Source organism: Salvelinus fontinalis, chromosome 5, assembly GCF_029448725.1.
Source record: "Salvelinus fontinalis isolate EN_2023a chromosome 5, ASM2944872v1, whole genome shotgun sequence".
In the NCBI taxonomy this organism is placed as follows: Eukaryota; Metazoa; Chordata; class Actinopteri; order Salmoniformes; family Salmonidae; genus Salvelinus; species Salvelinus fontinalis.
This window is the reverse complement of record NC_074669.1, coordinates 12,152,240-12,179,461: the sequence shown is the minus strand read 5'-3', so window position 1 is coordinate 12,179,461 and position 27,222 is coordinate 12,152,240. Positions and strand designations below refer to the sequence as shown.

The window sequence follows — 27,222 nt, the reverse complement described above, 5'->3', positions numbered from 1 at the left end:
AACAGTTTTCAGCTGTGATAACATCATTGCAAAAGGGTTTTCTAATGATCAATTAGCCTTTTAAAATTATAAATTTGGATTAACTAACACAACGTGCCATTGGAACACAGGAGTGATGGTTGCTGTAAATGGGCCTCTGTACGCCTATGTAGATGTTCCATTAAAAATCAGCCATTTCCATCTACAATAGTCATGTACAACATTAACAATATATACACTGTATTTCTGATAAACTTGATGTTATTTTAATGGACAAATTGTTTTGCTTTTCTTTCAAAAACAAGGACATTTCTAAGTGACCCCAAACTTTTGAACGGCAGTGTACATGTTTTTGGGTTGTTCTGTTGTTGACAGATGTTATTTTACTGTATTTCTTTTGTTAAATATTTAACAATTGACCTATCTTTATTCCATATGATTGATATTCCTATCTGTAAAACTAATAAACTGGTGTGGATCATCCAATTCCAATGGTTAGGAAGTTTAAATACTGTACATGAGTAAGCAAACAAACAACATCAACTTATTGTAAAATGACTTTTATTACATTCTTAAATCCACATATTGTGTCTCCATTGTAGCTACAACAAGAACTCTTTAATGTGTTAAAAAATACTCATAGGCTTCATATTCATAATATATTCTAAATTATATATTTTAAAAATCCATATTGATTTCAATAATCATCTGAAAATAGAATGAAAACATGATAAATAGAAGTATCATGAAAAGAGAGGAACCTTTAGGGAGATATTATTGAAAAAATAGAATAACAACTCCAAGACAAAAAGAAGGACACTAAACTGATGAGAAAAAATATGACAGACAACGATAGAAATTAAGAAACAAAAGATCTCAACAAAACCAACACAGGGTACATAGATTAAAATCCATCTTTAAATGTAATTACATTTTAGATCCTATTTATTCAAAAATGTAGGCCCAAAAGTCCTGTAATAATATTGATATTAGACTGGGATCAAACCTTTGATACTTTTGTGATCAACATTCACAAGAACATGTACACGGTGATCAAGGTTTTAAGGTCTTCTATTCCGCGCAAGGTGTCAGACTAGGCTAACTGACGAAAACACTGGAACAGAGAGCCCAGCTATCTCCCTGAGTGACTGAGAGGAAATGTAACTGCACACCTTGCGAACTGCCTTAAAAGAAAAAGCAGTTTTAGGTGTGCAAATACATAACCATCTAAGTTCTAAACACTTACAAAGCATTTCACTTAATAGAATCCCCTCTGCCTTACGAACCATAAACTCAAGTCAGTTTTTTTATTTATTTTTATTTTACCGTTATTTTACCAGGTAAGTTGACTGAGAACACGTTCTCATTTGCAGCAACGACCTGGGGAATAGTTACAGGGGAGAGGAGGGGGATGAATGAGCCAATTGTAAACTGTAGTTTAACTAGTTAAACTAGTTCTGTGTAAAAGTTGGGTGTTGTTATGTTGAGAGAATTAAAAACCTCTTGTGCTGTACTTTTAAGGGGTCTCAGGCTGGAGTGCTTATGAAGTCTACTGAGACATCTAAACAGGGCTGTTTAGACCTTCCTAACTGAAATCGGGAAAGACATTATTGCACAGTCCCAATATGACATGGTTGTAAGCTCCCAGAAAAGTGTATCCCCCTAAATACCAACTACTTTTATATATACAGTATGAAGAACCGCACTGTTCCAGCATTGCAAAGTGAAACATATGATTATTGAAATATAATTGGACAGAAAATATTCAAGGCCCGTAAGTGATTCTCTCTTATTGTGGTAAAAGTAATACAAGTATTCTGCTCTGACCAAACCTTTCACACTGCAGCTTGTCTATGTACAAGCTTTGTACTGAGGGTGTTGAGTTTTTTGAAATCCGAAAAGCCCCTTTAAGAATAGTTCAAAAGTAATATCCTGCCACACCCAATGTCCCTCTCCCTAAAAAGAGATGTTAAATCTAACTTTGACTTCCTAGTATAGATTAATACAAATCTGCGCTCTCATTGAAGACAGAGGGGCAGATTTAATGCTCCCAAATAAACAGTGTGGAAAAATATATAAACATAAAATACATATTTTTGTACTATATCATCATCCTTCAAATTGCATTATAAATTATGACATCTCAAATACTATAATCAAAATGTTGAAATCCCTAACTCTGGGGGGTAGCTGATGGCTCTGTTAACCCTTCATTATGCCGTGAGTGTTTTTTGAGAGGGTGAGGTAGACGGGGGAGGGTTAGGGAGAGAAGGCATCATTAACAAATCATCACACTTTCAGTTCAGTCTGAAACAGTAGACTGCCTAAAAACATACAGGGGGAGCATGAGTCCCCACCTTCCCCATACTGGTCAAAGGTCAAACTCTAAACACCCCTTCCAAATTGTTGTTGGTGCCCAGGTGGGAGCACTGGAAAGTGTTTTCACCACCTATTTGTTTTCTTCTTATCATTTGCTTCCTTTCCCTCTTGAACAAAGTCTTGTATTGGACCAAGAGACCCCTGGTTTGAGGGATGGGAAAGATCCTTCATTTCCTGGGGAACTCTCTACCTCAGTTGCTTTAGTCCTGCCTGTCTGAGGCAGGAGGATGTCCCACTTCTGTCAGTTTCAGGAGCACAATCGTCAGTCTCTGAGCTGGAACCCTGAAATTATTTGTAGCACGAGAAAAGGGTCCAGATTCGGTGAGAGAGGGCTCATTGTCGGTAAGTGCTATTCATCTAATAATTTTCCATCCCAGTACCCCGGAATATGACCAGAAATACTTTGAAAGACGCTGTACTGGTGAATCTATTTATTTATTTGCCTTTATTTAACCAGGTGAGTCATTGATAACACATTCTCTTTTACAATAACAACCTGAATCATTTTTACGTATTATACATCTCCCCCTCTCCCTCCCTCTCAATATATATATATTTAAATCTCTATCTAATTTTATTTTTACATGAGTAAATATAAGTGTATAGATTAATACTTATGTGATTCTTCTCTCTTGCTCTCTCTCTAAGTGGCATTTGCAAGGGAAAATGTAGTGGGACTGAGGTCTTTGATTGCACCTAAAAAATGTAAGTCGAGCTGAAAAATATCAGTGTCTGAATGTGTGCCTGTAAAAATACATGTATAGGTCAGCATAAGTGCTTTGCCTTAGTGCTGTGTGTGCAAGTCTGCATGCATGGTAATAGTTGCATTGTCCATGTCTTGCATGCAAAAAAATGTGCCCACTTATCCATTTGATCTTGGTCCCTTTAAACAGTTTGTTCATAGGATACAAAACTGCAAAGTATGAGCACTACCAAATAAGAAACTGGAGAAAAAAAATGCAGCTGTCAAACTGCAATAAGATAAAAAAGAGACTACACAGCATCTCCTCCAATGGGGCAGGATTGTATAGTACATTCAGTCTCATGCCTTGGGCTGTGCTGCATGTCTGTGGGGTACATTCAAGATTATCTTACAAGGACACTGAGAACTGGAAAAGAAGTCAAACTGGTTTTACAGAGGACTTCTGCTTAAGGGAGATCTCAAAGCTCTTAGAAAAACCACCTGAGATTGCATAAATACATTCTCAGAACCGTTTTACTCCCCCCAAAATAGGCAGCATGCATATAGTACCCAGCACCTAGTGTTGAATTTTGTAGCCTGGACTGGCTTACAGTCCAAGCAACTCCATAGGGTGGAGGTCTGAGGTGAGAGTAGTATGTCCTAAAGTGTAGCGTGCAGGGTTGTCACAGAGCTGCTGGTTACTTCGCTGTTGCCACATTCCTCTCCCTACCTCTCGTTCCCTACATCTTTTTGTCTCTATATGAATCACTTTCATATCTAACCAGATTTTTAGTCCATTGTGGAGTCTGGGAAGGTGATTTCACTGCTGAACACCTCACGGTACAGAGGGGGGAAATTGTATGCAGTCTCCGGGTGGAGCAGACTGAAAAACTCGAGCTTGTCAATGTGGAGATTGCAGATGGACTTCATCATGGGAAGCTTGGACACCATCTTAGAGGTAGAAGAGACACAGAGAAAGGAAAAAGTGAGACAGAAAATGTGTATCTTTCACATTTCACCCCAAATCCTTTAACAAAAGCCTGTTTTAGGAATAAAGGAATACATCATCGTCTGCCAATATGTACCTTTGCCAATTTCTCCTCTGATGAGCCACCTCTGTGTAGACAATGTTGCAGAGCCAGATATACTTTCTCTTGAAGCTTCTGTACCTGTTGCCTGTCTGTCAACCATGGTCGGTCTGGAGGAAAAAAAGAGCAACAACCACAGTCAGTTTCTGCTGGTTTTCCTTCTTACATATTACTTAGTGTCAGTCAACGGGAGACAGTGTGAGAGGATTACCTGGTGACAGGAGAACAGAAGCACTGAACAGAGCCATCTCCTCTTCAGAGAGCTGCATACGACTCAGGCTCTTGGCCAGGTCAAACACAGCACCCACAAGGTCATCACAACCTTCGAGGAAAGAGGGGGGGGAACATGTGTCTTCAAAACAGAAACGGCTGACTTGGTTCACTTTTTTTTCCCAAGTAAGCTGAAAAAAGGTTGACCTAGAATTTTTCGACTATGTGGGTGGGTTAATATATTTATATACTTTTTTTGTGTGTGAATATACTCTGATGGAATATTAATGCCTTGGTTTCATAAAGAGGGAACTCACCAAGAGCTTTGAAGGTCTGTGCGCTAGCAAACTTGCTATCAAACAGAATAGTGTTGTTGATGGGGTTGTAGGCTCGACACATGCGAATCAGAAGCACATCCAGACATCCTGAAGAGGAGACCGTAAAGATGGAGAGGAAGAGGAAAAGGGGGACAAAGGATGCTCCAACACGTACACACAAACAATATGAAATAAAACATGAATTCCATATTGTCAGTCAATAGAATACATCCATTTCATATCACAACATCAAATATATTTCAATCAATTATAAATACAATTATTTTTACAATACAATTTGTTACAATTCAAACAAAGATGATGAACAAACAGCACATAAAAGGAAAGGTGGGCGAGAAGAAAAACAAGAAGAGCCATCATTAGAATAATAACTTTTTTCTTGAACATCGTTGGAAACAGAATTTGGCCTTTGCCACATTAGGTTAAATTGATTGTATATTCTAAAATGTAGTCCTAAGTGGCAAAGTTTGTTTGTCTGCAGACACACATGTTTGTCAAATATACTATTGTGTATGAATGCTGTAGTACTGAAACATGGAAATGTAGTTAATGCCTACATGCTCAGATCGTCTGAACAGGAACTACAGTGGGCTCCGAAATTATTCACACCCTTGATAAAGATGAGCAAAAATGACTGTATAAAATACAGTGGCAAGAAAAAGTATGTGAACCCTTTGTAATTATCTGGATTTCTGCATAAATTGGTCATACAATTTGATCTGATCTTCATCTAATCACAACAATAAACAAACACAATCTGCTTAAACAAACACAATCTGCTTAAACTAATAACAGACAAATTATTGTATTTTTCTTGTCTATATTGAATACATAATTTAAACATTTACAGTGTAGGTTGGAAAAAGTATGTGAACCCCTAGATTAATGACTTCTCCAAAAGCTAATTGAAATCAGGAGTCAGCTAACCTGGAGTCCAATCAATGAGACGAGTTTGGAGAATCCTTCCAGATCCTTGATATCCTTTGTCTGCGCTTTTGGACTTCCGTCTTCAATTCAAACCACAGGTTTACAATTGGTTTCAAGTCCGGACACTGAGATGGCCATTGCAACATGTAGATTTTTATGGCCAATTAACTCTTTCACAACTATCAATATCCACATAGAAATGGTTGATTGGCCACAAAATCTACATGTTGCAATGGCCATCTCAGTCTCTGAACTTGAACCCGATTGAAAACCTGTGGTTTATATTGAAGAGGGCAGTCCATAAGCACAGGTGAAGGATATCAAGGATCTGGAAGGATTCTGTATGGAAGAATGGTCTAAGATCTCTCCTGATGCGTTCTCCAACTCATAAAACACTTTAGAAAAAGGCTCAGGGACATTATTCTCATAAGGTGAAATCAGGGATGGCAATAATTTTGACCTGTACCTTTTTGAGAAAAAGAATGGTTACTTGTTTAACAAAATCTCTTTCTCTGAGAAATTGTATTAGTATAAAATAATATAATTTCCCCAATGTTTTTTGCATACAATATAGCTCAGTATTTCAATTATTTATTTTATACAATCATTTTTGCTCATCTTTATCAAGGGTGTGAATATTATCAGACCCCACTGTATGCTTTGAGGTCAGAGAAAGCTTGTGTATGAGGCCATGGAATAGAGTTGTGAAATGCACTCATCTTATGTCCTAACAATAGGTACTGACCTGCTTTGAGAAGAATGACCTGGTCGTTCTGACAGAGATCCAGGAATCCATTGATGCGCTTGGCAAACTCCACCACGTACTGGATGGCATTGGTGAGGTGGATGGCACACTGCTGCCACATGACCTCCGCAGACTGAAAGAGAGAACAAAGGGATGCCCATGTTAGATATAACATTGGGAATAGCACATAGTGGTGTAAGAGTAAATAGGTCACAGGTCACTGAGTTAATCTTGGTAAAGGACATTGATGTTTACCTTGCTCTGGAAGCTGCGTGTCTCCTCAGGAGTGTACAGGGACCAGACAAGCCTCTTCAGCTCCTCACTGCCATGCTGACTGGTCTCTATGTGAGACTTTACCACACTAGCAGTTATACGTTCTGTAAATGGACAAGACATGTATGGTTTAGCTATCAACCACACTCAATGAAAAAATGATCTAGTGTTAGTTATAGTGACATACAGTAGATGGTGATAGAGTGACTGTTCCACTTACCGATCTCGAGCATGGAGAATCTCTCGGGTAGAGGGTTGAGCAGCGCGTGTGTGAACAGGCCGGACTTATGCAGCAGCTGGTACTCGTGCTTGATGTGGTGGTTGCTGTCTCCGAAGTCCAGTCCGTTCTGTTCGGGCGAGCTTTGAGAGGAGGAGCTGCTACCCCCGCTTCCCCCCATAATTTCCAGATTGCAGTACTCTCTTTCAGCGCCCTCTGGTGTCAGGGGCAGGTCACACAGCAGGCCGTCTGGCAAGGTGATGTCATCAAGGTCGCTGAGGGTGGCACTGGAGTCTCTGCTGTATGGCCGGCTGTGACCTCCGACCTCGCCTCCCTCCTCACGGGCGGCAGTTAACTCCTGGGATGCCTGGTGCTTCTGGACCTCAGCATACAGGCTGTCTCTCTGCTTTTTGGACATGCGGCCAAACTTCACCGCTGTACCAGGAAAGGAGATAGAGTCAGTAAATAATCAGGGAATGAATTATGAGCTCATACAGTAAGTCCATATGGAGCAAATACGGAACTTGAACAATTGCAAATATAGAAGAAAATCCACTCATAATTGAATTTCATTGTATCACTGCTGTCTCTCAGGCATGATTCCAGGAGTGATTTTACACAGTGTAACACAACTCCACATTTGGCCTTTCAATAAGACCTAGAGAGCTCTAGCGTCCGGTGAAGAGACAGACAGGTGTCCCCTCTGGACTGACCTTGCTGTGTGTGTGTGTGTGTTTCACACTCACCATCACGGCTCATGCCTAGGGCCAGGCACTTCTGCAGCCGGCAGTGTTGGCAGCGATTCCGATTGGTGCGGTCAATCAGACAGTTCCTCTGCCGGGAACAGGAGTATATAGCATTGTTCTGCTGGCTGCGTCGGAAGAAGCCCTGCAAACACACACAAGCACAAACACCATCAGGGAGGCAGGTAACCTAGCGGTTAGAGCGTTTGGCCAGTAACCGAAAGGTTGCTAGTTCGAATCCACGAGACGACTAGGTGAAAAATCTGTCGCTCTGCCCTTGAGCAAGGCACTTAAACATAATTGCTCCAGGGTTGCCGTCAATAATGGCTGATCCCTGGCCGTGATCCCACTCTCAGGGGGAGTGGGAATTGCAAAAAACACATTTCCATTTCATACCAAATACTTATACAGGTTCCACACTTGTACAGGTTCCACACTTGTACAGGTTACACAAGTGTGAAACAGAACACATAAGCTTGAGCTATTTGACCATGAATACAGGTGCTGGGATGGATGGGCACTGGGCAAGGGCATACAATATATAAATAGTCTAAATTGATTGAATTTGCTGTGGGTATTCTAGAGGGATGACAGTATGCAGAACTAAAATAGAACACTTGGAGTAAGTGTATCTCTGAGATTGAGGTAGCTCACCTTGCAGCCTTCGCAGGTGATTACACCATAGTGGATCCCTGATGACTTGTCCCCACAGATCTTGCAGGGTATTACTTCAATTTGTGCTGGAAGAAGAGAGAGAGGAGGAACATTTAGTACATGGCATACTTAACACTTAAGACTCACTAGACTAGATAATAAAATATAACTTGATGGTGACTTGGGTTTTGATCTCGTCATGATATGGTCCTTAGGAACTGTGCCAGAACTGTCTGAGAAAGTGCAAGACAGGTGTAGATATACCTACCCTATCAAATAAGAAGGGATAGAAACATCTGCTCAATCTTTGCTCCCAACTACCCTGATTTTGAACTCAACGGAAACACTATACTCCGAGTCGGTATCCACGTCATACGAAGGAATTTCCCTTGACAACACCCACAAATTGGGGAAAACAAACATTCTTTCCCATTGACCCCCATTGTAAAAGAGCCAATTTCATCGTCAATTTTTTTGTTATATATGAATTACATGCAGAAAAACTGCTGTGTTGTTTAATGTATATGTAACCAGCCAAGAAATCCTGATCTATGAGAAATAGAGCCTGCGAGATGAGTCCTGTGGCTTCAGGCTATTTGGCGTGGGAGAGTGGGAAATGTGGGGAACCGGTGCCCAAGTAGGCTACTACTTTGAAGAATCTCAAATATAAAACACATTTTGATTTGTTTGGTTACTACATGATTCCATATGTGTTATTTCATAGTTTGGATGTCTTCACTACTATTCTACAATGTAAAAAATAGTAAAAATAAAATTAGTAGGTGTGTCCAAACTTTTGACTGGTACTATACCTGTGGAAAACATTTCATCACAGGTAAGACATTTAACTTGTTGAGTATAGTCTGTATGTATCTACACTCACTACTTGTAGCTATATAGTCCATTTGTTTGTGTTGTTGGTCTTGGCTAGCTTAATGTTCTAGCACTGTCATGAAAAGGGACATGAGGGAAGCCCTACAATATTATGTTTTTCTAAGTAGTGAGAACGCTTGGGCAGAAGCAGGCAATGTTGAAAGGTATCCTTTAGACATGTTGCACTTTTCTTAAATGTAGTTTTGTAATTGACTAAAACAAACAAACAACAAGAAAAAGGTTACGTTTTTGCTGTGAGCCTATGGGGTAAACCACAGGTTGTTTTCCCCACAGACGTGCGGGGACGTGACGTTCTATCTAATACCGACTGGCACTATCAGAGTCAAAGGCCAATTTGCAGCATTTTGCAGGAAAAAAACTCCATACTGGTGATACGAATATAGAATTCATTCATATAAACAGAACGCTTAACAGTATGTGCAACAGTGTGTGAACAGCCCTGAGCCCTCTCTCCCTGGAACAGGCTATTATTTTCATCATACCAGAGTAGCAGGTTAATTGCATTTACTGGGCCTGGGGTAATAACGTTTCACTGTTCCTCCTCCAGGGTGAATTAAATGTTATAGGAGGTTAACAAAAGCCCCCGCTTCAGGAGAGCCTCCTATGCTACACAAGATAAAATGGCTACTCTCAAAAAACAAGTGGTTGTTTTTCTGTGTTTGCTTTGACTGCTGGGTGTGTTAAATTATTTTTTACTAAACTATTTTGTATTAGAGTGACGCAAGGCATTAGGTAACATTTACTTTGCAGGTAGCAACTGTATTAACGGCCCTTTACCAGCCCAACCAATCACCTGAGTGAGCCTGTGGCTAGATACAGTAAGTGCGTCACACACGGGGAGCAAAGCAAATTATTAAACTATAAAGTTGAAATCTCAGCTTCATTGATAGGAAGGGAGAATGCTCAACTACTACTGCTTTGTGAGTGGGAGTCTTTTGCATAATGTGAGTGAGATATTTGAGTGGCTTCCCGGATAGAATTCCTACTGACCTACAAAAAGCAAATAGGGAAATAAATATATAAAGGCAGTGGAAAAAAACCTCTCTCTCTCTCTGCACTCTCTCTCAACCCCATCTAGCGCTCCTGGCCCCCACCCTCTCCCTGTTATATAACTGCCGTCTGGCCGAGTTTCACGAACACACTCATTCAGGGGAGGTGACCCTAGCAACGCCATGACGAGCATACCCCTTCCCTCTCTTATCGCTCCCATAGGTTCCCGGGAGCATAGCTTTGTCTCTGATATGTTAACTGATATGCTGCTCAGCTGCATGGAAGGCTATGAGAGAGGAGGAGCTGTTCTACTGACACACTTTCCAATTCAGCAAGGGGAGGCGCTTTGGTTGGCATCCCTGGCAATTAATTTGATTTCTTTCTTTCCTGTTTTAAGGTGGAACCAAATCTGACTCAATCACTGACAGGGGAATGGAAATGTTCACAGGCTAAAAGAAACAGTCCATGTTTGATTAGTGAAAGATTGATTATCACTTTAGAATCTGTAGAGTAAATACAGGTGTATCGACATCCATGTTCCACTTATGTAACACCAGGGAGTGTGAGAGTATTTTAAACATATCTGCAGTATATTATGAAGGGGCCCTGATTGTAACTTACACTGGTGCTCAACTTGTGGAAGCATGTCAGGTATTTGAGTGCAGTTTCAGCTGTCTCGGAGACATTCATAAAACTAGTTCTACCCCTAGCATAACCACAGAGTCCTGCAGGAGTGTTATGGGCTGTCTGGACAAGTCAGGTACATAATGGTTCATGGCTTCAACACCTGAACCCTTTTTACACAACTCTAATTCATTTCAGGACATTTGAATCATGAGAAAGAATATGGCATTTAAAGTACACAAAGTACCATCCAGTCTGTAGCACTATGGAGCAGTGCAGAATGTCAGTAAAGTTCCTGGACATTGTTTCAAGAATGACAAGTTCTCGTGGGCCTTACTTTTCTGGTTTGGTCAGTGGGTCAGGGACGTTTGACCTGAAGTCTTGCGCTGCCAACAAGTTTAAGCAAAGGACTTTGTCTTTAACTCTCATAAATTAACTCTCTCTAGGAAGACTTATCTCATGGAAAACAACAAGTAATAACCATGTAATTGCCATTGCACCATGATAAATACTAGGTAATTAGTGGGCAGAAAAATAAAGTATAACCAATATGAATAAGATAAGATGATATAGGCTACATATAGAGAAACCAGTTAAAAAGTATTCATATTAAGGGAGGGTACTGATGTTGCAATAGCCTTTTACTAAATGGGAGAGAAGTGTTGTGAAATTGTTGTTGAACAAATTATTATCAAATAACTCTTCATGTATAATCTAATTCAAACCAAGCACGGCGATACTCTAATTCAAAACAAGCACAGCGATACTCAGTGGCGTGTCCAGGGGGTGGCCCAGGGTAGCCACAGCCTCCCCTGAAATCTGATTGCCCACACCTAGAAATTCTGAAATCTGATAGATCGTCTATGAATATATTGATTCTTTCGAACAAGACGCGCACCGACAGTAAGACTCATCAATCTCATTGGAGAAAGAATCGGAGCGAGCAAAACCGCGCCCCTGTTTTAGTATATGTAGCCCATGTATCTGATGCTGTCTGGATAAAATAGTATGACATATCATATTATTTTTGGCCAGACAGCATCAGATACATGGGCTACAGATACTAAGACAGAGGGGTCCTGTTGGCCTCACTCGGATGCTTTCTCTGGTGAAATAGATTCAGCCTCTTGCGAATTGAAGGGAAATTATGAAACACAGATAGACACAAACTTGAAATATTTTATAAGTTTGTTTCTTTTTTTATTGTTAACATTTTGGAGGAAGCCTGGCTTCCCTTGGTAACCATGAATACACGCCACCTTGAAGAAAAATGATGATTGCTGAATACTGCACAATTTAAACACTTGCCCAAAACATGTGTAAATATTAGACTAGAAATTGTGCCTTTATGTATCATACTTATGCTAAAATGTTTATTCTATTCTACTGAGCCATTTACTTTATGTTCATATTCTTATCTTAAATTATTTGTTATTGTTGCTGCATTGTCAAGAAGGAACCTGCATGTAAGCATTTCGTTGGAGAGTGTATACCATGTGTATCCAGTACATCTGACTAATAAAACTTGAAACATGAACTAGGTTGAATGTCATTACACATATGGTGGATGTAATAGATGTCCCTTTCCATTAAACGTGCGCAGGTAACCTACTTAACCTACTTTTTGAAGTGATTTGTATGACAATCAGATGAAAACATCATAACTGGATGTGTTCATGACACATTAAAAGGTAATACATTTTTACAGTTAAATGAAATGTCTGAACTATAAAGCCTATAAAAAAATGTTGCGTACGCGCAGCTATTATATTGAAAAAATACCCCTAAACTGGGTCTGTGCCCCACCTTGGCCACCCCAAAATGTTCTGGACACACCACTGGCGATAATTACGTACAAAACTAGCTAGCAAATTCACACTGCTTCAAAAAGTGCTGACAACATTCATGCTTTATTTAATATGCAGACAATTGTGATTGAAGGTGGGAAATGTTTTCGCGCAGTGAAGCAGTTAGTGGTACTGTCAGACTTCGTTCACATAGGATTTACGATATGTTGCCTGTAAAAAAAAAGGACAGTGTTTATATGACCCCCTTACAAACAGGCCATTCAACTTTTATATAGCCATTGCTTAAGGCTGGCACCACAGGCTGAAATTACCTTTTTATCACGTACAGTTGAAGTTGGAAGTTTACAAACACTTAGGTTGGAGTCATTAAAACTCGTTTGTCAACCACTCAACAAATTTCTTGTTAACAAACTATAGTTTTGGCAAGTCGGTTAGGACGTCTACTTTATGTATGACACAAGTAATTTTTCCAACAATTGTTTACAGACAGATTATTTAACTTATAGTTCACTGTATCACAATTCCAGTGGGTCAGAAGTATACATACACTAAGTTGACTGTGCCTTTAAACAGCTTGGAAAATTCCAGAAAATGATGTCATGGCTTTAGAAGCTTCTGATAGACTAATTGACATCATTTGAGTCAATTGGAGGTGTACCTGTGGATGTATTTCAAGGCCTACCTTCAAACGCAGTGCCTCTTTGTTGACATCATGGGGAAATCAAAAAAAATCAGCCAAGACCTCAGAAAAAAATGTGTAGACCTCCACAAGTCTGGTTCATCCTTGGGAGCAATTTCCAAACGCCTAAAGGTACCACGTTCATCTGTACAAACAATAGTATGCAAGTATAAACACCATGGGACCACGCAGCCGTCATACCGCTCAGGAAGGAGACGCGTTCTGTCTCCTAGAGATGAACGTACTTTGGTGCGAAAAGGGCAAATCAATCCCAGAACAACAGCAAAGGACCTTGTGAAGATGCTGGAGGAAACAGGTACAAAAGTATCTATATCCACAGTAAAACGAGTCCTATATTAACATAACCTTAAGGTCCGCTCAGTAAGGAAGAAGCCACTGCTCCAAAACCGCCATAAAAAAGCCAGACTATGGTTTGCAACTGCACATGGGGACGAAGATCATACTTTTTGGAGAAATGGCCTCTGGTCTGATGAAACAAAAATAGAACTGTTTGGCCATAATGACCATTGTTATGTTTGGAGGAGAAAGGGGGATGCTTGCAAGCCGAAGAACACCATCCCAACCGTGAAGCATGGGGGTGGTAGCATCATGTTGTGGGGGTGCTTTGCTGCAGGACGTTAAAGCTTGGTCGCAAATGGGTCTTCCAAGTGGACAATGACCCTAAGCATAATTCTAAAGTTGTGGCAAAATGGCTTAAGGACAACAAAGTCAAGGTATTGGAGTGGCCATCACAAAGCCCCGACCTCAATCCCATAGAAAATTTGTGGGCAGAACTGAAAAAGCATGCGCGAGCAAGGAGGCCTAAAAAGCTGACTCAGTTACACCAGCTCTGTAAGGAGGAATGGGCCAAAATTCACCCAACTTATTGTGGGAAGCTTGTGGAAGGCTACCCGAAACATTTGATCCAAGTTAAACAATTTAAATGCAACGCTATCAAATACTAATTGAGTGTATGTAACCTTCTGACCCACTGGGAATATGATGAAAGAAATAAAAGCTGAAATAAATCCTTCTCTCTACTATTATTCTGACATTTCACATTCTTAAAGTAAAGTGGTGATCCGAACTGACCTAAGACAGGGAATTTTTACTTGGATTAAATGTCAGGAATTGTGGAAAAACTGAGTTTAAATGTATTTGGCTAAGGTGTATGTAAACTTCAGACTTCAACTGTACCTATCAATTTTAAGATTTGTTGGTATCTTCGTCCATTAATATCAGTATTTTCAAGGAGTAAACATAAAAATGTCAAAAACTTGAATTAAATGTAAATCTTTTATTTAGTTTATCATTATACCGTCATCAACATTTTTATGAATTTTAACCACTTTAAAATGAACATACATCAATAATTGCAAGCTCACTGCATTCAATTACACATCATTTAAAAGCATATTTCATAGAGAATGTTACAAACTGGACTATATTCAGTAACATACTTTGAAGAGATGATGATTGGGTCTAAATAGGCGTTTGGTAGTCTAAATACAGTGTACTCGTCTTTAACTGCTATTTCCCAAAAGTCAGACTCTTCCCACACGCAAATGTTTTTTTCTCAGGTTCAAAAGCATTTGCATTCACCAAATTATCTGTGATTATCCTTAGATATATTCTCCAGACTTGCCCAGAGAAAATTGATGTGTTGTAAAAATGTTATTCCAGATAACATTTTCTTTGGAAAAATTAACCAAAAATGTCTTTAGTATTCTACAGATAGAAAGATGAAAAATGTATTTATCCAAATCTGCTCTGGACAACTCAGATCCTGGAGTATTTTAACAAAATTAAACTTTAGGCTGACTTCATCCAGTGTCCCCCCAAAACTTTTTGTGTGATATGCAAATATGTGCATATTTAATGAGATATTGCCTAATTTTCAGACTTTTACAACATATTTCTAGAACATGTTAATACAAAAAAGTCTTAGAAAAGTCTGGTAAAAGTTGATTGTTATATGATTAAGGGGGAAAAATACCCTATCAGGGTGTGGTGCCTGGCAACTCACAACTGAGCAAGAGAAATTCAACTTTGACCCTGTTGTTTCGACCATTGTCATAGTAACCTGACATGACAGCAAGCAGCATCATCAAGTTCTAAATTCCTCCGATAGGACAGAAGAGAATGCACTGCTTTCCTTTCTTCACATTCACAACAGTAAGTTAGCAGTTCGTCATACTTGTTGCAGGCTGCAATGGCCTCAATTTCCTACTTAACTCTGAATGACCCCCCACAAAAAAATCTGGAAAAATACGCATACTGTCTTAATAAAACTACCTTTTCCTCCCCCATGCTATGGTAGCTAGATTGTTCTGGACGTTTAGTCTAGCAAGGGTAAACAATAGACTGGTGCAACCTGTTTGGCTGAATGCGGTACATAACACATAGCCACCCAAGACAGTAGGGGAGAGGGAGGGACAGGTAGCCTAAAATCACACACTGGCAAAGATTTTCAAATGGAAGATGCACCACCAAATTTTACAGTAGATATGGGGGTATTTGAATTTGGCCCGCAGAATTATACCTACGGAGGAGCGGCTTCTATGGAGGATCTTTGAAGGTCTTTTAACTTCACAGTTGGCTTAACCTTGGACCAGAGAAGCTAGCTGTGTGTGCACAGTGGCACCAGAATAAAAAAACATCTTACTTTTAATAAATCCAATGTGAAATGTGATAACTATAGTGTCCCTAACTAGCAGTGAAAAAGTTAATCCATTCTAATTACAAATCTCTCTCTATCATCTGAATCACACTTGTAACTTCAGTAGGCTACAGCTATGCTTCAGAGGGGGAGGGGCAGGTAGCCTACACACATACACTGGCAAAGATGTTCAGCTTGCAGGCAGACACTGGAAGAAGTTTCTGCTTGACAGAGGTAGGGCTTTGCATAGGCGCTTGCTGTGTTTTTTCGTGGGACTGGAAAAAAATGCCCGGAACGTAAAATACCATTATTAAAACCAGTTCCCATGCTTTTAAAACAATGGTTCTGTTCCGGAACAGTTTAGATCACTTTAGTTCCCGGGTTCTGATTATGTTCCTTGAAAGATGTTGTTATTTTCTAGACTTCAGTTCTGTTCCATGAACCAGTACTAGCCCCTGGTTTTATGTACTCACTGGTCGCGGGGGATTAGTAGTGTATTGCCGGCTACGCTATTTACATTTGGACACCAAAGACCAGACAACGTATACTTTGATGAACCTTGGGGCTAACTAGGTCAGTTGATGGAAATAAAAGTACAGGCTTTGTCGCCGGCAATAAGTCAGCAAAAAGTTGCTGGCAAAACGTCTTGGTTTGAAAGGTGCAGGCTTTACTGCAGGCTTTACTGCTGGGACAAGCAAACTGGCTGTCTCTGTCAGGCAGTTTGCTTGTCCCAGCAGTAAAGCCTGCAGTCACAGAGACTTTTCTCTCTTATCTTAACTAACCAAACAGCTCACAGGGAGTCCGAAGGTCCTATTTACCTTCTACTTTGTATTTACTTGACACACTGTATGCTTAACCTCCAAGTAGTACCGCAGAGCGATATACTTTAGCACAAATGCTACAGCCAGAGCGTTTAACCTACATTGCATATGCGATAAGTGTGCTTTAAGGTATATATAATATGGTCCTCTTGTCCTAGAGCTTTATTGCAGGTTTAAGCAGACATTTAGTTCTTAAAACATAACCCTCTCTCTAGGCTGGGCTGCTGATGGGGCCTTCAACTACAGTGCCTAGCTAGCACCTGTTTTCTAAACAGTTGTGTGGATAGTGATAACTTATCCCTCTCTCTCTCCACTTCAGTGTGACCTACAGACACAAAGTACTCTGCGAGAGGGTATGGCTGATACAGAGCCTCACTCTTTAAATATGCCAGGAGGAGTGAGTAATTCCTCTGTAGGAGTAAAAGGAGTGAGCTGAGAGTTGACTGAGAGGCCCTAAGGAAGGAGTGGATGGTGCAAATAATTTTTTATTTATTTATTTTTTTCACCTTTATTTAACCAGGTAGGCTAGTTGAGAACAAGTTCTCATTTGCAACTGCGACCTGGCCAAGATAAAGCAAAGCAGTTCGACACATACAACAACACAGAGTTACACATGGAATAAACAAACATACAATCAATAATACAGTAGAAAAATCTATAAACAGCATGTGCAAATGAGGTAGGTTAAGAGAGGTAAGGCAATAAATAGGCCATGTTGGCGAAGTAAATACAATATAGCAATAAACACTGGAATGGTAGGGTGTGCAGAAGATAAATGTGTAGTAGAGATACTGGGGTTGCAGTGGTGGGTAGTATATGGGGCTTTGGTGACAAAACGGATGGCACTGTGATAGACTGCATCCAATTTGTTGAGTAGAGTGTTGGAGGCTATTTTATAGATGACATCACCGAAGTCGAGGATCGGTAGGACGGTCAGTTTTACGAGGGTATGTTTGGCAGCATGAGTGAAGGATGCTTTGTTGCGAAATAGGAAGCCAATTCTAGATTGAATTTTGGATTGGAGATGTTTAATGTGAGTCTGGAAGGAGAGTTTATAGTCTAACTAGACACCTAGGTATTTGTAGTTGTCCACATATTCTAAGTCAGAACCATCCAGAGTAGTGATGCTGGACAGGCGGGCAGGTGCGGGCAGCGAACGGTTGAAGAGCATGCATTTAGTTTTACTTGCATTTAAGAGCAGTTGGAGGCCACGGAAGGAGAGTTGTATGGCATTGAAGTTCATCTGGAGGTTAGTTAACACAGTGTCCAAAGAAGGGCCAGAGGTATACAGAATGGTGTCGTCTGCGTAGAGGTGGATCAAAGAATCACCAGCAGCGAGAGCGACATCATTGATGTATACAGAGAAGAGAGTCTGCCCGAGAATTTAACCCTGTGGCACCCCCATAGAGACTGCCAGAGGTCCGGACAACAGGCCCTCCGATTTGACATACTGAACTCTATCGGAGAAGTAGGAGAAGTAGTTGGTGAACCAAGCGAGGCAATCATTTGAGAAACCAAGGCTGTTGAGTCTGCCAATAAGAATGTTGTGATTGACATAGTCGAAAGCCTTAGCCAGGTCGATGAATACGGCTGCACAGTAATGTCTCTTATCAATGGCGGTTATGATATCGTTTAGGACCTTGAGTGTGGCTGAGGTGCACCCATGACCAGCTCTGAAACCAGATTGCATAGCGGAGAAGGTACGGTGAGATTCGAAATGGTCGGTAAAGAAAGGCAGGGTAGAATAAATATAGGTCTGTTGCAGTTTGGGTCTAGTGTCTCCCCCTTTGAAGAGGGGGATGACCGCGACAGCTTTCTAATCTATGGGAATCTCAGACGATACGAAAGAGAATGTGAACAGGCTAGTAATAGGGGTTGCAACAATTTCGGCAGATCATTTTAGAAAGAGAGGGTCCAGATTGTCTAGCCCGGGCTGATTTGTAGGGGTCCAGATTTTGCAGCTCTTTCAGAACATCAGCTATCTGGATTTGGGTGAAGGAGAAGTGGGGAAGGTTTGGGCGAGTTGCTGTGGGAGAGCGCAGGGCTGTTGATCGGGGTAGGGGTAGCCAGGTGGAAAGCATGGCCAGCCGTAGAAAAATGCTTATTGAAATTCTCAATTATTGTGGATTTATCAGTAGTGACAGTGTTTCCTAGCCTCAGTGCAGTGGGCAGCTGGGAGGAGGTGCTCTTATTCTCCATTGACTTTACAGTGTCCCAGAACTTTTTTGAGTTTGTACTACAGGATGCAAATTTCTGTTTAAAAAAGCTAGCCTTAGCTCACCTAACTGCCTGTGTATATTGGTTCCTAACTTCAACGAAAAGTTGCATATCACGGGGGCTATTCAATGCTAATACAGAACGCCATCAGTCACCAATGATGGTGACAGATGATCTAACCTAGTTACATTAGGTTAACAATCTGTCACGACTTCCGCCGAAGTTGGTCCCTCTCCTTGTTCGGGCGGCGTTCGAAGTCACCGACTTTCTAGCCATCGCTTATCCTCTTTTCATTTTCCTTTGGTTTTGTCTTGTCTTGTATCACACCTGGTTTCAATCCCATCAACTACATGTTGTGTATTTAACCCTTTGTTCCCCCTCATGTGTTTGTCGGTGATTGTTATTTGTAAGTGTTTGTGCACGTTTGTCCTGGCGTGCGTAGGGTATTGTACCCATTTGTTATGTTTCCCGGTGAGTTTTTGTCTAATAAACTGCGCCGCTGGAAACACATTTTCTCTCCTGCGTCTGACTTCTCTACCGCCAGTATGCACCCCTTACACAATCTGTGTTAGTTACTGTGTTTCTAATAAATATTGTACTGTTTTTTATTTTCTAAGACTTATACCTTTTCTGTTTCATTAGTGGCTTTATATTTGGCATAAGAAATATCCATTTCTCTTTTGCGCTTTACGTATTTTACTCCACTGCTATATATCAGTCCTGAAATAAACCATATGGTATGGGGTGCTCATCCCCACCACTGGAACACATTTAGGGTTGTGCTACAACCACAGTTCCACACAACATATATAAATCCATGTCTATTTGGCTCTGTTTCCAGACAAATAGTCAGACTGTGCTTTGGGCAGTTTTTCATTGTAGCCTATAGGCTTTATCTGGGGCCCAGAGTTTTTCCATACTGTGTAGGGAATCAAAGGATGATGCCATCCAGCCTAGGCAGGGAGTTAAAGCTCAGGGGGTGGAAAGTTAGCAGTTAGTTGTCAGAGAGAGGCACCTTCACACATACTGTAGCCCCACTGTGAACATCTCCTGACAGATAGTGACTTTGAGCTTGATCAACAGTGCCCTTGGGAGCAGAGAGCTGCCATCACTGCTCTACTTTGTCTTTGATCCCTTGCTAAAACTATACCCTAAAACTATGCCCTACATGGCTGTAGCACTTCAACCAGTGTGGCAGACAGAGTTCTCTTCTCACGTTATAGGAGAAGTGCACTTCATAAAAGTCATTGCTACAGTGGCTAAAGCCATTGCGTTTACAGCAGCCCTGCCATTGGCACCTGAGGGTCCATCCATAGTCACAAAGGTGTGGATTACTGGAGAGAAAGAGAGCCGGGATTTATATAATCGATTCTACTATATATTGATGCAATCCGTACCTGAAAACAAATGGGTGACAAAGATTCTGGTTAATGTAATCAAGTAGTTAAGCTCACAATGGAAACTGAGTGAGGGATTAAGGTGTCCTGCTGAGAGATGAATGTAGGCTACTGGTTGTTGGTCCCCATATCCTGCTGCGACTCCGCATAGAAATGGCATAATAAATGTAAAATCCGGATGAATATTTTGGATAAAAGATATTAGATTATTTTTTTATTTAACCTTTATTTAAGTAGGCAAGTCAGTTAAGAACAACTTCTTATTTACAATGACGGACTACAATTATTTGCAGAAAAAAATCTAAAATCACAGTCAGCTGTCTGGTAAAGTATGAAAGACCAACATGTGGTCTTTTGGCTTTTGTAAATAAATGATTTGCCATATGATGCAAAATTGCCTACCAATAATAACCAATAATAACTGGCCTACAATAAACGGTTTAATATGCCTTGTAGGTAAAGCAGGTTGCTTGTACACCAGAAAAGGCATGGGTTTGCACATGCCATGAACCTCTGCTCTGCCATCCCGTAGTAACCACTGGTTCTTTGTTCACTGATAATGTCCTCAGATTTAAGTAATAATAGGCTAATGTTAAAGTGTTGCTTTAGAAATGACGAGAACTCTCAGAAGCCATGCCTCCCCACCCACCCATCCTCCACCCTCTCTGAACGCTGTGTAATCCTCAATGACAGAACTAGGTCAATGGAACAGCGGACTCTACCTCACACAGTCCGCCATGACTGGATGCAGAAAACAACAACAACACCCGCCCACGCACCACGAGTAGGAATGAAACGAAATCAGCATTCTCAAGTTTTGAGGAGTTGGGGGAAAATATTTGTATATAATATTAATACATATATTTTATATGATCAAGTTAATTATGGCCAACAGTACTAATGCAAACACAACCTACCTGCGTACAGAATGGCAAATAGAGCTGAACAAAGATAATATGTAGGCCTAATAAGAAATATATTACCCGATTATATAATGTTTTTCATGAGTCTTTCAATCACTCTCCCACCACCCTTTTCTTACATAACCAAAAATGCTTGCTGCCAATTGCTGGCAAAGACAAACAAATAACCATCTACATTCATCTGCACACTAATAGCCTATGGGACATTTTTACTTGAGTTTGATGTACTTTTTAAATGTGCAGATTTATAAGTGCAGTGTTTTTATTATTCTAAATTAACTTTGTAAAATATCCTGACGAAGCACATAGAGTGGGCTACTTGATTATTTGTCATATCTCATGGCCAAACAGTTTACATTTATCTGAGATCTATGTCGTCGTTCATTCCCAAGCGCGCCCAGTTTCAACACTACTGACAGTTCAGTAGACTATTTCAAAGTAATGCGTCTATCACAGTTTACATTACTCCCATACAAAACTGTCACTTTAATGAGCAAAACACAGACATACACATATATGCTATACATGTTTGTAATTATTAGAATAAATGTAAACGTACCTCTCATATTCTTGCTGTTATTATATTTGAGTCGCAAAACTCAACGTAAAGAAAATAAAACGAAGGAATATAAAGATGATACACGCTTTTTCGCTCCGAAAAGGAGCTGTTGAAAGTAAAAACAACAAATCCGAATATGTTTTCTAATAGCTGGTATGTGAAGCAAACAAAATATCAAACGAATAGGTTAAGTTTGTTAACGTATTTACTCCGTGTAGCACAAGTATTCTTCCTGTGACTGTTCACAATGAAATATTGTGACGAACTCCTGGTCTCCCACCTCGTTCCTGTACTGGTGCTCGCTGTCTCTTATCGCTCGCTGCTGTAACCTTCTTTCGGCGCGTGGACTCTCACATGATCTTGCTCGACTTGTCTGCCTTTTCCCCGCGAAACAGCACGCGCGCTTAAGGAGGATCGGGCTTTCACTTGCGTGGGAAAGTGTGGCAGTGTGTCACAGGACCAACATCGTGGGAAATATTCCTACGAGGCTTTTCTTTTCCTCGTTAAAAGATTAATACATGCTTAAAAAGTAGGCTGTCTCAAGTAGACGTAAGCATAGCGGTGCTCTGATTGTGCGTTTTGCTTTTTTCTCCTCTCCCACTACAAGGCTATTTTGTTATCAAGTAATAAGCACGTTATTACATAGGCTATATGTACATTGATAGTTCTGTATTCACAAATCAAACCTGTCTAATATCAAACGTATCCTGTTGCATCAATTTATTTTTATTTTTTATTATTAGACTTGAAATCATTAATTAATTGACATTTTTCTTCAGTGAGAACCTATGAGCATAAAAACTATTAATTATAAAGCAGCATTATGCATCCATCATGCAACACAAGTAAAGAAAGACAAAACAACATGTCTTGGAGAGAAAATATGTAGGCTATGAACCTTTATATACATTTTTTTGTAACCTTTATTTAGCTATTCAAGTCAGTTAAGAACAAATTCTTATTTGCAATGATGATGGCTTACACCGGGCCAATCCCGGACGACAATGGGCCAGTTGCGCGCCGCCCTATGGGACTCCCAATCACAGCTGGTTGTGATAGAGCCTGGATTCGAACCAGGGTGTCTGTAGTGACAGAAACCACTCAGGGATTTCACCATGAGGTCAATGGTGACTTTAAAACAGTTACAGAGTTCAAAGCGGGGGTTAGGAGAAAACTGAGGATGTATCAACAACATTGTAGTTACTCCACAAAAGTAACCTAAATGACAGTGAAAGAAGGAAGTCTGTACAGAATACAAATATTCCAAACATGAATCCTGTTTGCAATAAGGCACTAAAGTAAAACTGCAAAAAATGTGGCAAGGAAATTAACTTTATTTCCTGAATACAAAGCATTATGTTTGAGGCAAATTCAACACAACACCTCACTGAGTACCACTTTTCATCTTTTCAAGCATGGAGGTGGCTGCATCATGTTATGGCTATGCTTGTCATCGACAAGGACTTATGAGTTTTTTTAGGATGAAAAGAAACGGAATAGAGCTCAGCACAGGCAACTCCTGAAGGAAAACCTGCTTCAGTCTGCTTTCCAACAGACACTGGGAGACAAATTCCCCTTTCAGAAGGACAATAACTTAAAACAGAAGGCCAAATATACACTGGGGTTGCTTACCAAGACAACATTGAATGTTCTTTAGTGGACTAGTTATAGTTTTGACTTAAATCGGCTTGAACATCCATGGTTAGACTTGAAAATGTCAGTCTAGCAATGATCAACAACCAACTTGACAGAACTTTAATAATTTCTAAAAGAATACTATACAAATATTGTAAAATCCAGGTGTGCAAATCTCTTACCCAGAAAGACTTACCCAGAATGACAGCTGTAATTTCTGTCAAAGGTGATTCTGTATTGACTCAGGGGTGGGAATCCTTATGTCAATTAGCTCAGAGCACAATCTGCACATAACCTAATACATGCTCAATCGAAATTGTATGTGTGTATGTTAAATATGTTAATGTCACCAAGAACATTTTATTTTATTTGTGTGTGTGTGTGTGTGTGTGGGGGGGGCTCCTTACAATGAGCTAATGTCTGTGCAGCGGGCTAATCAAGCCAAAAACAATGCGAATACTGGTGATGAAAATAGAAATGTGGTGAGCGTGGTTGAGACTAAGGCGCTATGATGTAACTTCTAGACCTACTAAAAGCGGAATTTTACCCAGGCTCTGCCACAGCAAATAGTCATTACTATATTAACAACATGATGCTTTTATTTTTATCCAGACCACGAGCTAGAACTAGCACATTTTAATTTCACTGGTAGAATTGGAAAGTTTCGACTTCCTGTGTATTTGTTTGCTCATAGCGAACCACAAAGTCTGGTATTCCCTCTCTCCATACAGCCTTTTCTCTCAGTGCCTCTCCACCCTTTTCTCTCAGTTCCTCGCCACCCTTTTCTCTCAGTTCCTCGCCACCCTTTTCTCTCAGTTCCTGTCTTTTATACTCCACTTTTGTTTTTACAAGGACCTATTGAGTTGCTCCTTTTCAATATCTGCATTTACCTATACAGACATCCAATCAAATCAAATGTTATTTGTCACATACACATGGTTAGCAGATGTTAACGCGAGTGTAGCGAAATGCTTGTGCTTCTAGTTCCGAAAATGCAGTAATATCCAACGGGTAATCTAACCTAACAATTTCACAACAATTGCCTTATACACACAAGTGTAAAGGAATGAATAAGAATAAGTACATAACAAAATATATGAATGAGTGATGGCCGAATGGCATAGGCAAGATGCAGTGGATGGTATAGAGTACAGTATATACATATGAGATGAGTAATGTAGGGTATGTAAACATATAAAAGTGGCATTGTTTAAAGTGGCTAGTGATACATTACATCAAGATGGTAAGATGCAGTAGATTGTATAGAGTACAGTATATACATATGAGATGAGTAATGTAGGGTATGTAAACATTTAAAAGTGACATTGTTTAAAGTGGCTAGTGATACATTACATCAAGATGGCAAGATGCATTAGATGGAATAGAGTACAGTATATACATATGAGATGAGTAATGTAGGGTATGTAAACATTATATGAAGTGGCATTGTTTAAAGTGGCTAGTGATACATTTATTACATAACTTTTTCCATTATTAAAGTGGCTGGAGTTCAGTCAGTATGTTGGCAGCAGCCACTCTATGTTAGTGATGGCTGTTTATCAGTCTGATGGCCTTGAGATAGAAGCTGTTTTTCAGTCTCTCGGTCCCTGCTTTGATGCACCTGTACTGACCTCGCCTTCTGGATGATAGCGTGGTGAACAGGCAGTGGCTCGGGTGGTTGTTGTCCTTGATGATCTTTTTGGCCTTCCTGTGACATCGGGTGGTGTAGGTGTCCTGGAGGGACGGTAGTTTGCCCCCGGTGATGCGTTGTGCAGACCTCACTACCCCCTGGAGAGCCTTACGGTTATGGGCGGAGCAGTTGCCGTACCAGGTGGTGATGCAGCCCAACAGTATGCTCTCGATTGTGCATCTGTAAAAGTTTGTGAGTGTTTTTGGTGAAAAGCCAAATTTCTTCAGCCTCCTGAGGTTGAAGAGGAGCTGCTGCGCCTTCTTCACCACGCTGTCTGTGTGGTTGGACAATTTAAGTTTGTTCGTGATGTGTACGCCGAGGAACTTAAAACTTTCTACCCTCTCCACTGCTGTCTCGTCGATGTGGATAGGGGGGTGCTCCCTCTGCTGTTTCCTGAAGTCCACGATCATCTCCTTTGTTTTGTTGACGTTGAGTGTGAGGTTATTTTCCTGACACAACACTCCGAGGGCCCTCACCTCCTCCCTGTAGGCCGTCTCGTCGTTGTTGGTAATCAAGCCTACCACTGTAGTGTCGTCTGCAAACTTGATGATTGAGTTGCAGGCGTGCATGGCCACGCAGTCGTGGGTGAACAGGGAGTACAGGAGAGGGCTGAGAACGCACCCTTGTGGGGCCCTAGTGTTGAGGATCAGCAGGGTGGAGATGTTGTTACCTACCCTCACCACCTGGGGGCGGCCCGTCAGGAAGTCCAGGACCCAGTTGCACAGGGCGGGGTCGAGACCCAGGGTCTTGAGCTTGATGACGAATTTAGAGGGTACTATGGTGTTAAATGCTGAGCTGTAGTCGATGAACAGCATTCTCACATAGGTATTCCTCTTGTCCAGATGGGTTAGGGCAGTGTGCAGTGTGATTGCGATTGCGTCGTCTGTGGACCTATTGGGGCGGTAAGCAAATTGGAGTGGGTCTAGGGTGTCAGGTAGGGTGGAGGTGATATGGTCCTTGACTAGTCTCTCAAAGCACTTCATGATGACGGAAGTGAGTGCTACGGGGCGGTAGTCATTTAGCTCAGTTACCTTAGCTTTCTTGGGAACAGGAACAATGGTGCCCCTCTTGAAGCATATGGGGACAGCAGACTGGGATAAGGATTGATTGAATATGTCCGTAAACACACCAGCCAGCTGGTCTGCGCATGCTCTGAGGACGCTGCTGGAGATGCCGTCTGGGCCTGCAGCCTTGCAAGGGTTGACACGTTTAAATGTTTTGCTCACGTCGGCTGCAGTGAAGGAGAGTAGAAGAAGACGAGTAGGCGGCCAATACGTTGCAATAAACTTTAGTGAACTATTAACAGAAAATATTTACAAAATAACTTGTTGGAGCAGATCAGCATTGTAGACGACGATGCACAAACATACACATATCCACACATATTGTGTTCTGTATCTCAATATCTCTCACTATTACAACCCCCCAGTAGGCCTACAGCAGCCCATGTGCAAGATAAAATCAGCAACACTAATAAAAAACTAAATAGACACTTTTAGTTATTTTTCATCAGTGGTGAAAAAAGTACCCAGTTGTCCTACTTGAGTAAAGGTATAGATACCTTAATAGAAAGTTACTCAAGTAAAAGTAAAAGTCACTCAGTAAAATACTACTTGAGTAAAAGTCAAAAAGTATTTGGTTCTAAATATACTTAAGTATCAAAAGTAAATGTAATTGCTAAACTATACCTAACTATCAAATTAAAATTAAAAGTATAAATCATTTCAACTTCCTTCTATTATGCAAAGCACCATTTTCTTGTTTTTAAAATTTATGGATAGCCAGGGGCACACTCCAACACTCAGACATAATTTACAAAAGATGCATTTGTGTTTAGTGAGTCCGCCAGATCAGAGGCAGTAGGGATGACCACGTGTTGTCTTGATAAGAACAAATTCTCCGACCGCAAGGCATTACAGAGGGTAGTGCGTGCGGCCCAGTACATCACTGGGGCCAAGCTTCCTGCCATCCAGGACCTCTATATCAGGCGGTGTCAGAGGAAGGCCCTAAAAATTGTCAAAAAACCCAGCCACCCCAATCATAGCCTGTTCTCTCTACTACCGCATGGCAAGCGGTACCGGAGTGCCAAGT

General features: G+C 40.7%; 1 protein-coding gene across 1 annotated transcript; it reads right to left on the bottom strand.

Annotated features, from left to right (window-relative positions):
• Positions 1-523: 523 nt before the first annotated feature.
• LOC129855121 (nuclear receptor ROR-beta-like) lies at positions 524-22,355 on the bottom strand. Its single transcript, XM_055922465.1, has 10 exons — positions 21,807-22,355; positions 8,236-8,321; positions 7,585-7,726; positions 6,842-7,273; positions 6,604-6,725; positions 6,349-6,481; positions 4,656-4,763; positions 4,340-4,450; positions 4,126-4,238; positions 524-3,991 (listed from the first exon to the last, which is right to left on the bottom strand). The coding sequence occupies exons 1-10, from the start codon at positions 21,811-21,813 to the stop codon at positions 3,830-3,832; spliced, it is 1,416 nt and encodes a 471-aa protein (XP_055778440.1). The 5' UTR covers positions 21,814-22,355; the 3' UTR covers positions 524-3,829.
• Between the last annotated feature and the right edge of the window lie 4,867 nt (positions 22,356-27,222).